We start from the raw sequence: 12030 nt of genomic DNA on the forward strand, positions 1-12030 counted from the left end.
GCTGTTCAAGTTAGGCTTTAACTTAAATTAGGCTAGCAGTATTAACATGTAGAGAAATGTTTGAGAAACCTGTTGCTTTGGATAATTCTGACGTAGAGGATACAAGTTATTTTGGGTAATTAAAAGTAATATTTTCTAAAGTAGCTTAAGTATTGTAATAATAATTGCTAACCTTTTAAACATAACCTAACCTTAAAAAAAGAAAAGGTTTAAAGGTAAACTTCAGCCCCTGAATACTAAAAATAATTGAACAGAAATTATAGTAGTTACAGATCAACTCATGAGACAAGGGAGTAGTTTGAAGTTTTAGGGGTTTTTTTTTCTCCCCCAAATATAAATAAAGCTATGTTAATCTTAAAAGATAAAATTATATTTTTGATAGTCATAGCTGACATTGGAACTCTGACAAGGTTATTCTCTTATTTTGGCAGAATATTGTTTTGTGCCGCTGTGAACAAGCACATATATCCTGGTTAACATTTAGTGCTTTTTAATGAAAAAGCATGTATTGCTCACCACATCTGGTTTCCAGTTACTTTGCTCCACATTATTTGAGCTGTGAATCTGTAGTGACACCTAGTGGGTGATAAGGATATGAACATTAGTGATTGAAATGAATTTCACAGCCAACTTCTAGGGCCTTCTGGCATCATGGATTGGCCTTAACCTTCCATTTCTATTTCAGTTTTCATTTATTGGGATCTGGTTTTGGGGAAATCAAAAGAATCCCCGTTGTTCTTGCCACATTACGGTGAAATATGAAAATGCCTTTTGCTCTCACTACCTAATCCAGAATTAAGGTTAGAACAGATCTTCAGGATATCTAATCCAATACCCTCATTTTTAAGAGGAGGAAGCAAACTGAAGCCAAGAGAGAAGAGACTGATGTGAAGCCATATAAGTAAGTGATAGAACCTAAGGGCCTCTGTCATCTGAATTCCAAGCTTTCTGCTATACCCTGTATAGCATTTAATTTTGAGTTTTTAGTTTGAGAAGTTGGTTTAGATGAAAGAGTGGATATTCAGTGTATTCTCAGCAGAACCAGTGCAGATTAAAAGCATATTTTCTTTCAGTAATACAGGGCTGTGTCTCAAAATAGAGCTGTTGGCAAATGCCAAATGCTTTCCCTGTTAGTGAACATCCATGACTAAAGCATACAAGCAGGCAAGAACCATCTCAGATGTCACAGAGGAGTTGCTTGCATTGAGGGAGGGCGGGGAAGGGAAGATGAGACTAGACCTTAAGTACCCTTCTGAGATTCTGTGAGTCTTCTGGCAAGGAAGAAATTCTCTGTTCAAATATATGGAATCTTAAAAAAAAAAAAGGTACTGATAAACCTAGTGGCAGGGCAGGAATAAAGACAGACATAGAGAATGGACTTGAGGACACCGGGAGGAGGAAGGGGAAGCTGGGACGAAGTGAGAGAGTGGCATGGACAGATATACACTACCAAATGTAAAATAGATAGCTAGTGGGAAGCAGCCGCATAGCACAGGGAGATCAGCTCGGTGCTTTGTGACCACCTAGAAGGGTGCAATATGGAGGGTGGGAGGGAGACGCAAGAGGGAGGAGATATGGGGATATATGTATGTGTATAGCTGATTCACCTTGTTATACAGCAGAAACTAACACACCTCGTAAAAAAATTATACTCCAATAAAGATGTTTAAAAAAAAAAAAACTTCCCCCCAAACAAAATTACCCTATTTTCTAATGTATAGCAGGAGAACTGGTATTAAAATAAACAATCGTAATCATGTTAGGGTTTGCGGCACATAGTTTGTTTAATCCAGATTGGATACATCAGGTACAGCAGTGGCACATGACTCAATACCGTAAATGATATACATTTTAACATATGCACTATAGTTTCAAAAGAAGACGACAGGAAACTCAAGAGTTTTTTTTCCCCATAGAAAGTTTTCACATGTTTATCTTCCTGCAGTTTTGTACAGTATTTCTTCTTTGCCATTGTGATGTTGGTAAGCAAAGCCCGTTTATTATATGAAAATAGAAAAGAACACACTTGATGTTTTTCACGATAACATTAATGGGGGAGGGTGACCTCTAAGGAAAACATTACATTGGAATGTCTGATTATCAAAAATATACCATCCCTCCCACCACCCAGGTTTGTAAAATAGTCTGTTGGTCCAAGGAGCCCCCCCAGGACTTGGGTCAGTGCCCTACACTGGTTAGTGTGACATTATCCAGTGTAGTTAAGTAACCTGCTAAGATAAATTCATTCCCACACTTGATGAGAAAAACATAGAACATTCTGAGTAGAAAACAAGACTCAAAAGGAACCCCTTTAAAGCTGTTTCTTTTTCTGATCCACTTTCTCTTAGTTCTAATGATGCTCCTCATGGTGCTCTTTGGGCTCCGAGGGTGATGGGTCATAACAATGCTTCTCCTTCAATCATTTTAAAGCGTTGCAAATGCTGAGATTTCATAAGGACATCAGAAAGGGAAAATAAAAGTCTTTTTGGTTCCTGTTTGTCATGGTTACCATGCCAACTAGATTAGAAGGGAAACAAATATTGCCTTAGATTAACAGCATTAGGATCTTTCTGCCTCGTAGTTACCTGGTAATTGAAATGAGGGAACCTGGATCACTAGAATTCATTAATAACCTAAACATCTAGGTTTAGATAAATTTCAACCACTACCTCTGCAAAGTTAAAATAAAAACAAAAAACAAAGATAAGGAAAAAAATCTAGGTACATCTTCCAATGTACTTTCCCTGCCAATATTCTAACAAGTAACATGATCCCGAACTGCAGGAATCATAGTTTGAAAACTGGGTAAAGTCCTCAACATATCCACAAGTTGACTTTTTTGTTAATTGTCGATCAGCATTAACTATCCACTTTAATTTCTGTTCAAATTATTTTTCTTAATTTCACTTTTCTACTTGCTGACTTCATACTCCTGTATGACTGTAGACTCGTGTGTTCAACTATCATTGAGACTATCTAGTCTTTTGAACAGGATTCTATGCAGTGAGTCTCAAGCTTGACACTAGTTACGAAAAGAGGGGATGAAGGAGAAATAGTACAGAGTTTGCTTCTGGAGGTCCTGGTTCAGGGTGGTTTTGAGTATAATGCCTCCTCTCCCTAATCACCAGCCTTGAAATCCAGATATTAAAATATATAAGCCATCCTCAGAGTAATGCTACATGATGTAGAGGAAAAGGTCCCGGGACAAGATGTCTAAGCCCTGGATTGCAAACATAGTTCTGCCACTAGCTTGCCATGTGAACTTGAATGTCACTCAGCTTCTTTCTGCCTGTTTTCTTCTCTGTGAATCAAGGATTTAGGTACTTGATCTACTACCACCAGAGGTTGTGGAGAGGATTAAAAGGACTATAGAAGGTATGCTTCAAAATGTTGTCCTAGCCCACTCTTCGAGGAGAGACAGCATTTGACTGAAAAAACCTGACTATTCACCTACTCACCTATTTTTGACAGAATTGATAGTCCATAGCTAGTTGTATCTAGTGGATGGTGGTTTCCAAAGTATGGTTTGGATTAGTACAGTCAGTGGTTTCCAAGGGCTGTGTCCAAGTAATAATTGACATTCACATAAGGCTATGTCTCTAGATATAACAAGTAATCTCTGATGGGTCTTCTCTAAAGCATCGTTGCTCTGAGAGGCAGTGGGTGTAGGGAAAAGCATTAGACTAATAGCCAAGGGACTTGGGTTCTGGTCCCAGTCCTGTCATTAAATAACTGCATGACCTTGAGTAGGTCACTTAATTTCTCTGGGCCTCAGCCTTCTATACTGTAAAATGACTTAGATATTCTTTAATCTCTTCTAGTTCTGATTCACTCTATTCCATGTTTTCTAAGTTTCCATTCATTTCAATATAGCTTATTGGTTGGTTGGTTGGTTGGTTTTTAACCCTCCCTAATGTTGAGTAGGATTGAATGGGATAGGTAGTTTTGTAAATCTATTATGCTGAAGTTGTTCATGAACTATGAAAGCTCGAGTCATTTCACCAGAAAGCCATTGCCCCCTGAAAACCCTGATAATATCCTGGTTCTTCAGTCCCTGGCCAATGAGTTAGACATTCAACTGATTTGGCACACTTTGGACCTTCTTTTTACTCACAAATGCCCTTTAGCAGTGTAGTCTTGCTCTATTCTGTTGTGTAGATGAGCCATTTTCTTGTGTGAACAGGGTCTCTCATCTTTGGCTAAGGCTACATTGGGGGATGGAGATGAAGGGGTTAGTCTAACAATGGTGGTTTAGGAACTGGCGTAATGTGGGATTTGGAAATGAAATTGAAGAAATACAAAACATTCAGTTCATTAGGGTCAAAAAAGTGGGAAATTATTTGGGACATGATTTTTTTTAAATTTCATTAATTTTTGTGGGAACCACTAGTAAGCTCCCCTGGTGCACTACCAAACAGGTCCTGGGTTGGAGCAGTCATTATTCTAACTCTGTGATGACCTGTTCTTAAACACAGGCAGTTCATATGTGTGTGTAACCATGTTCCTATTTACCTCTTTATCCTTTACCCCATTCGGTTCCTATGATATATACTTAGAAACTTAAACCTTGTTTAACTTCGTTCCATTACCCATTCTTTCAAAAGAAAAATTCCTTTTCTAGTCCTTTGCCTGCCTTCTAAATGGAGTCCAGCCCAGTCCTCTGCCTTCCCTAATGAGATATGTGGATGACGTGAATGGGATTAAGTATGCAAGTGTGTTTAGGTTGTTGTGTGTTTGTGTGTACACACGTATTCCTCTGTAATTGTAAAGCTTTTTGCCTACTTACGCCATAAGCTCAGAGGGCCAGACCACCCCTTTCTCGGGTTAGGGGGAAATCCTTGAGGCCAGACCCAGAGAAGGGATGCAGTCAGTGTTCAGTGAGGATAGCGTAAAGGAGAAGGCTCCGTCTCCTCTGCCCTTCTGCTCACCTTCTGGTTAGGTGCCACCTCACATCCCTTTGACTTTCTCCTTCTACAGGGTCAGTAGAGCTGGGGTCATAGGGAAGCCCGTTGAAGGTGTTTTTAGGTTCCCAGCTAGTGAAACTCTTCTGGATGGCTGAGGTGGGCAGAAAAATTCTTGGCCTGGCATTAAACAGCCAACCACTAAGCTGTTGAATGGATAAAGAGTTCCCAAGGAGCTCTGTGTCTCAGAGTCCAGGCTAGAGAGACTGCAATAGGGTAGTTGGAGATTGGGGAAGGCAGAAAGGGCCTGGTCACTAACCCCGAGGCCCACCTGCTCTGCTAAAAGCAGTGAAAATTGATTGGATTCTGGAAATGCTGTTCCCAGCCCCATCAGGATGCAAACCACTTGCACAGAAATGTGTCCAGGTTTTCCAAAAATAATATTCACTTCCTCACTTGCAGGGAGGTGATCAGGCTTCTCCCCCATTTCAGTTATCTTCAGGGACATCAGGCCTGAAGACTCTTCAGATCTCAAGGCATCATTCAGACCAGATAAGAATCATCTATAATCTCTTACTTGATTTCACTTTTTGGAGCATCCTTCGTGAGGCACACAGGCTTAACCTTCCGCAGCCTCCGTGGGAGTTGCCTCAGGTGTGAGATAAGTCAGAAGCTTGGTCCCCGTACTGCTGCCTTCTCTGCGGGAAACTGCTCCTGGGGCTTCTCGTCAGAGCTCTGGATGGGCTTTACGGTGGGTCCTGAAAGAAGGGTACAGAGCAAGGTGCCACAGGGACTGACTGCAGCTGGGAGCCCTGGGTTCTTCTCTTCTCTCTTCACTGGCAAACACTGGCATTGCCTGTGCCTCTCAGGTGCTAGCGATTTCCTTTTCCAAGATCCCAGTGAGATAAATGTGGTCATTCCCTTTCTTACCCAGAAATGGAAACTTCAACACCAGTGGTTCCAACCGCAAGGGAAGCACCCTGTTCTTTAAGGTGGACTTCCCTCATCCCTAAATGCCCATTTTTGCTTTATTCTTTTCTCTTCCACCACTGCATTCATGTCCTTGGCACGAGTCTGCAGGCGCTTGGCAGTGGAGAAGGCTTTACTAACATGTCTCGGTATCACTGGGGTCCATGTGGAGACAGATGCCTGGACACAGAGAAAAACAGCCAGGGGGTGAAGCAGAGAGGTACAGAGACAAAGGAGACAGGGGCAGACAGAGGGTGAGTGTTGCTGTGTGGTCACGTGGCAGCTCTGTGCAGGTCAGCTGGGCAGTGGGGCCCAGGCTCAGTTGACCTCACCTACCTGGGGGAACGAAGAGAGAACTCAGCAGTAACTGACTTCTTAGCCTAAAAGCTTTTGCTATAAAAGGAGAAAAAAAAAAAACAAACCCCCTCACAAAATGCATTGTTTTGGTTCAAAGGTACTGGGTCCATGGAGAAAAACATTTCACAAAACTCCGTTGGTGTTTTTGTTTTCCACCTTTTCCCATGAATAAATATTATCCATTAAGAGCCTTGAAAAAGGTGCTTAAATACACAGTGTTATATTTTCTTCCTGTTCTGCATGTGACAACTCGGCCTCTGTGCTGCTCTTGGTCTTGTATTTTCCTCACTGGGGTCTCCAGAAACAATGGTTATTTGGTCTGAGGCTCCCCACTCAGGGCCCTGTCCTGGCTCGCAGCTTATAACCGCACAGTCCCATCCCTACCCGCCCCGCCCTCCCTTTCCTCTGGCCCCTGTGAGATGCAGTGGCACAGGGCTATGTCCACGCTAGCAGCAGTGAACCTCAGGTGCCCCTTTGCTGCCTCTTTCTCCTTCCAGGCACAGGTTTCAGTGTTGGGGGTGCAACAGGGTGGGCAGAAATAGTGGGGGAAGGGGAGGGAGTGGTCACAGTGGCCACCCACCAACATGCCAGCCCCCTTCACTCCCACTACCCGCACTGGCCCTCTGTCCAGTGGTTTTACAAGGCGGAGACCTTGACAACATTGCTGGCTATGGCAGGAATGTTCGTGTTGGAGCCTGGGCTGGCAGGGGGTGGCCGACCTTCCCCCTCTGGGGTTAGCGCTGGGGGAGTAGGAATGCTGATGATGGCTGTGGTGATCTGGGATGTTTTGCAGTTTGGTCTCAGTCCGTCGTCTGCTTTCAAATTAAGGCTGGAACGACTGGGATAAAAAAAGAGTGAGTTGATGATGGTTCGTCTTGCTAGTGTCCCAAAGCTTCCTTGACCCTCTACCTGTCTAGCTCACAGTAACTGGGAGGTGATTTGGGTGTCCCTCCACCTCTGCTTTTGGTAATCGGCCTGTAATGATCCATTCTGATTATTATTCCTAAACTACCCCGAATTGTAAAAGTCATGGATACTGGGCTTTGGAATTCAGAGTATACGTTTTTCCCTCCAGTGGATTTTTTTCCCATCACTTGTGGCATTTGATTTCGGTTTCCCTGAATTCCTTGCCACTCATTGGAGGTAGTGGGGAGTGGCCTACATATAAGTAGAGAGTCAGTCTGTGATTCAAAATCAGCCTGGGATAAGCCGAAATTTCGTATAATTTCACAATTGTGAAAATTATTGTCTTGAGAAGACAGTCCATTCTTTGCACTAGGGTAGGTCATTTATGGGTTTTTGTTGTTGTTCTTATTTTTTCTGGTATCTAACCCCACATTGGGCCTACACCTGCTATAGTATCCTCCAAAGCATATGAGAGGCCTTTGGGTTAACTTGCAAGGATGAGAAGGAAGGTGGGGGGAGGAAGGTGAGGTGAGGGACTCGTGCATTAGATAAGGAGGAGGGAAGGCTGAGGACCCCCGGGGGTCTCCTAATGCTGAGAGCCTTTCACTCTGTGAAGGGAGCGTCGCAAGCCTTAGGGAGTGATGGAGATGGGAGCCACCCACCTGGTAGTGAGGGAGGGCTGCTCGCTGCCCTGGATGTGGATCGTGCTGAGCTCTTGCATGCTGCGCAGGCGGGTGGCCGGCAGGTTGGAATTGGGCAGGTGTGTGGTCTTCTTACTACGACGGGAGCAGCAGGTGGTCATGAGGCCCGGGTGGCTGGACAGTGAGGGACTCCGTGTGGATGGGTAGTTCTGCATTGAGCTCTCCATGCAGTTCTGCTCAAACATCTGTTCATCTATAAACTCGTGGTTCTGTGGGAAGCAGAGGGAGAAGAGGTAGGAGAAGGAGGTAGGAGGAGGGGTGGGGGGGGGTAAGCCCCCGTACCCTGTATAGCTGCCTGTCTCTGTTCTGGGCCTTGGGAGAAGGGCTCCCAGCTGCCTGGAGCACAGATAAGCATTCAGGACATGGGGGATATCCCACAGGCATCAAATGAAGGAAGGAGGAGATTCCCATTGACAGCCCTGGTCATCAGACTGGAGGGCGGAGACTGCGGTTGTGAAATCATAATGTGACATTCACTTCGTCTACAGCTTTGGCTGAAGGGATACGGAGGACATGGAGGGACTTAGTGGCATCCTCAGAGCTAGAAGCAAAGACTTGACGGACTTTGCAGGCTTTGACAGGATCTTCTGGTGGCGGGGGGCAGGGAGCGGCAGGTAAGGAGTCACTAACAATGGGTAGTGGGTACGTTGGGTCGTCTTTTCTGGATTTACTGGGTGAGATCCTCATGAATCCTGGGCAAGTGTGAGACATAAGCTTTTAAAGGCACTGGATTATTCACAGTATTGGGAGAGCCTTGCTCTTGAAGGCCAATGCGGTCACACACTCAGGGTTATGATTGCTTTTGAGTACTGGGTTTTTTCCACCTGGTTATGGGGTATGGCTCCTTAATATACCTAAAGGCACAGGATTCCCTAAGTCAAGTGTAAGCATGGGAAGGGGATGCTAACAGACTCCTGATGGAGGCCACCAGGATGGGGTGGAGTGGAGCCCAGGATAACGAACATATGGCTGTTTAGCCAAGGTGACTAAACATCTATGCCATGAACGGTCTGGCCAAGGCTGCCAGAGTGAGGAGAAAGTCTGAGGAGAAGTATCATGAAAACAGAGTTCAGAGAGAGACCAGCCCTGACAGCCAATACCAGGAGTCCCCATAGAGCTGGGCGGGTGGCACAGACAGATGTGGCACATGGACACTCACAAGGTACCAACATTGGTTCCATGTTCCACCACCCCTCCAAGCCCCTGGGGAGGTCCAAAAAGGGAATCAGAAAGGCACAAAAAAAGTGGAAGCCTGAGCTGGTACTGGGTGTGACAGCAGAGGTAGGATAAGCCCAAGAAGAATCAACAGCTCATGCAGAGAACCAGACCAGGGGGCAAGAAGAGGAGACTCCACAGACTCAGAAGAATCAGAGAGAAAAACATCAATTGAAATTTTAAAAAGTTATACCTTGATGGTGGAGGTTCGTACAGATAACAGGGGATCATCCACAAGATAGGACAACCCCTACAGGACAACATGCCAACAGAAGATAAAAACACCATTGATTGTACATTCCGGCATTCCCAGGCTCAGTTTTGACATTCGATCTCTCAATCCCAGCATTCCACCCTTCCAGTCCAACATTCCATCCCTTGCTTCCAGCATTCTTCCCCCTTTGTCCCAACATTCCATCCCTTGAGTCCAACATTCCTTGCCTAAAATGCAGCATTCCATCTCTTTAATCCCAATATCCCCACAATCCGACATTCTTTCCTTCAAATTCAGCATTCCACCCCTTCAATGCCAACATTCCATCTCTTCAAACCCAAATATTTTCACCCATATCCTTTCAATTTACACATTCCACCCAGCACATGCAACTTGGAAAGGGCAGTTGGGTCCAGGCCTATTTCTTTGGCAAGCTCTGAGTCTTTGAGAGAAATTCTAGATACACCTGTATGGTTCTTGACACTAAGAAACATTGGCTAAGTCCTGGAAACTAGGGTTTTCAGAGTACCTTCCCACATTGGAAGCCCTCACTGGGTTCAGCTGCCATCCACAGCGTCCACAGTTGTCCATACCAAGAGTCGCCTAACATCTACTTCCCCCACATTTGGGAGGCCAGGATATGGAACACTGAGAATTAGAAAGTTCCTTCCTTAGTGTGCTGAGCCCTGACCATAGGCTTTTTGGGGAAGGAGGTCCTCGAGAAGAACAAGAAGGAGTTTCTCTTTGTCTCTCTTTGGTTGTCCAGCCTAACTTCTCCTCCCTCCCTACTATTCCTAACACTTTTTGCCAAGGCTCCAGGGTTGACCCCACTGCCCTTCCTTTCAGTGTGTTGGTGAGGCACAAGCATTCCACATTCCAGCTGGGGCACCCTAAGCCATGACTCATCTTTAGCAATCAGCCTTTCAGAATCTGAATTCCCTGGGAATTGCAGGGTGACTGAGATGGGGCGGTACTGGTAAAATCCGTGGCTAGAGAAATATAGGCACTGCTTCGTTCATTCACTCTCTCCTGTTCCAAGTGGAATGGAAGGAGAAAAGGGACCCACAGATTGCATCAACCTAGCCCCAGGGATAGGACAAACACTGACATTCTTCTCTGCTGTCCTGTAGTAACCTAGTATAAATTCGGCCCTAGCTCTGAAGGGGGGTGCTCATCAGAGCTGAGAAACTGATAGGCAGAGCCCTTAGGCCTCAGTAACTAAGAAATGGGCTGTGAGGACGGATGTAGGGTGTGTGTGGAAAGACTGGGGGAATGGCCTCCTCTGTGCTGCGGGCCTCCTGACCCTGGTGGCTTTGCCCCACTCCTTGGGGTCTTCCTCCTGAGGGCTGATAGAGACCTCATTGCTACTGTTTGGATCTAAGGAGACAAATTTTGACTTCTGAAGCCTGGGGTGAGAACGTGAGGACAGAGTTCTCACTCTGTAAGTTCTGACCTCAGAAAAGGGTCAGGGGTCAGGGATGAGAAGGGAGGTGGCACTGGGCTGAGACTCACAGTGGTTTTCTCCAGGCAGTGCAGCAGGTGGTGGTGCTGGCTCTCGATGAGCGAGGTGGTCTTGCCCATGTGCTCCTCTTCTGGGGTGCCCTAGGAGGAGAAGAGGAGAGGCTGAGTGTAAAGCTGCTGGCCCTCCTTCTCTCCATCTCCTTCATCTCTCCACAGAAGGGAGGCGGGGACTGGAAAAATCTGGATGAACCAAATTTTAGGGTCACCCTAGACCATGCTAGCCTTTGGCTGGGAGCCCTTGAGCTAAAGGGGGTTTAGGGGTGATGATGAGAACCCTATGGAAGACGTATGTGGAGGGTGGCTGCTACCTGGGGAAACGCTGGGGCTTTGGGGTGGGAGTGCTGATGCCCCCAGGAAGAAAAAGCAAGCCCGTCCTCCCCTCCATCTCCCCAACCCAAGTCCCCCAGGCACCTACCATCAGCTCCAGTGCCTCGTTGAGGAGTCCGTTGCGCTTGCTGTGCAGGTAGGCATTGGAGCTCCCTGTTTTGGCCACACGGATCCTGGCAAGGCGGGCCTTCTGTGATTGGCAGAGAGAATAAAAGAGTGAGTGAGACTGAGAGACAAAAAGACAGTGAGCCTGGCCAAGCCAGCGACAGTGGGCTGTCCCAGCAAGGTTGGGTTCCCAGGTGATGAAGGGGAGGAAGCTGCTTCTTCCCTGCCGCAGAGACTTCTGTTTATAGACCTGGGACTGGGTCAGAAAGGCTGTGACCCCCCTGTACAGAGTGAGCATGGTCATGGTCAGAGTGCCTAGGGGTTTCCACTTGTCTCTCCAGCCTGGGTGTGATCCTGACCAGGGAAATATCACTCATCAAATTCCTCCCTCCTTCCTCAAATTTCATGACCTTTATCCATTCAGTATTGCATTGGGGTATTTCTCATCTCAGACTGCAAGTTCTTTAAAGGAGCCCATGTTATAGCTCTCCTGATTCTCTCCTAGGGTCCAGTGCAATTCCCTGCATACAGCAGGTGCCCAAATACCAGTTAATTATAAGAAAAGCAAGGAGTGTGTATAGGTGCCCCTCAACTCCTTCCCCTCTTTCTATTTTTTCCTTAGCATTCATTACTAAGGTAGTATATGTTTTACATATTTATCTCCCTATTGTCTCTCTTTCCCCACAGGAATGTAAACTCCTTGAGGGCAGCGGTTTTTGTTTTGTTCACTGATATATCCCCAGTGCTTGATAACTTGTAAATCAATAGAAGTATTTACAATTGCATGTCTGTCTTTGGGATGTGCCTATACATG

General features: G+C 45.7%; 1 protein-coding gene across 3 annotated transcripts in view; it reads right to left on the reverse strand.

The window, feature by feature from the left end:
• Positions 1-6689: 6689 nt before the first annotated feature.
• The window catches only part of KCND3 (potassium voltage-gated channel subfamily D member 3), a 232020-nt gene continuing 226679 nt past the window's right edge, over positions 6690-12030 (reverse strand). The window contains exons 3-7 of one of the 3 annotated variants that reach the window (XM_032638987.1): positions 11200-11301; positions 10776-10865; positions 9243-9299; positions 7796-8043; positions 6690-7065 (exon numbers count right to left, since the gene is read on the reverse strand). In XM_032638987.1, coding sequence (XP_032494878.1) covers positions 6864-7065; positions 7796-8043; positions 9243-9299; positions 10776-10865; positions 11200-11301 — 699 coding nt within the window. In that variant the 3' untranslated portion in view covers positions 6690-6863. Of the gene's footprint in view, positions 7066-7795; positions 8044-9242; positions 9300-10140; positions 10866-11199; positions 11302-12030 lie in introns of those variants that run through there. The other 2 variants (XM_032638995.1, XM_032639006.1) reach the window with 2 other exon arrangements.

Source organism: Phocoena sinus, chromosome 1 (assembly GCF_008692025.1).
Source record: "Phocoena sinus isolate mPhoSin1 chromosome 1, mPhoSin1.pri, whole genome shotgun sequence".
NCBI lineage: Eukaryota > Metazoa > Chordata > Mammalia > Artiodactyla > Phocoenidae > Phocoena > Phocoena sinus.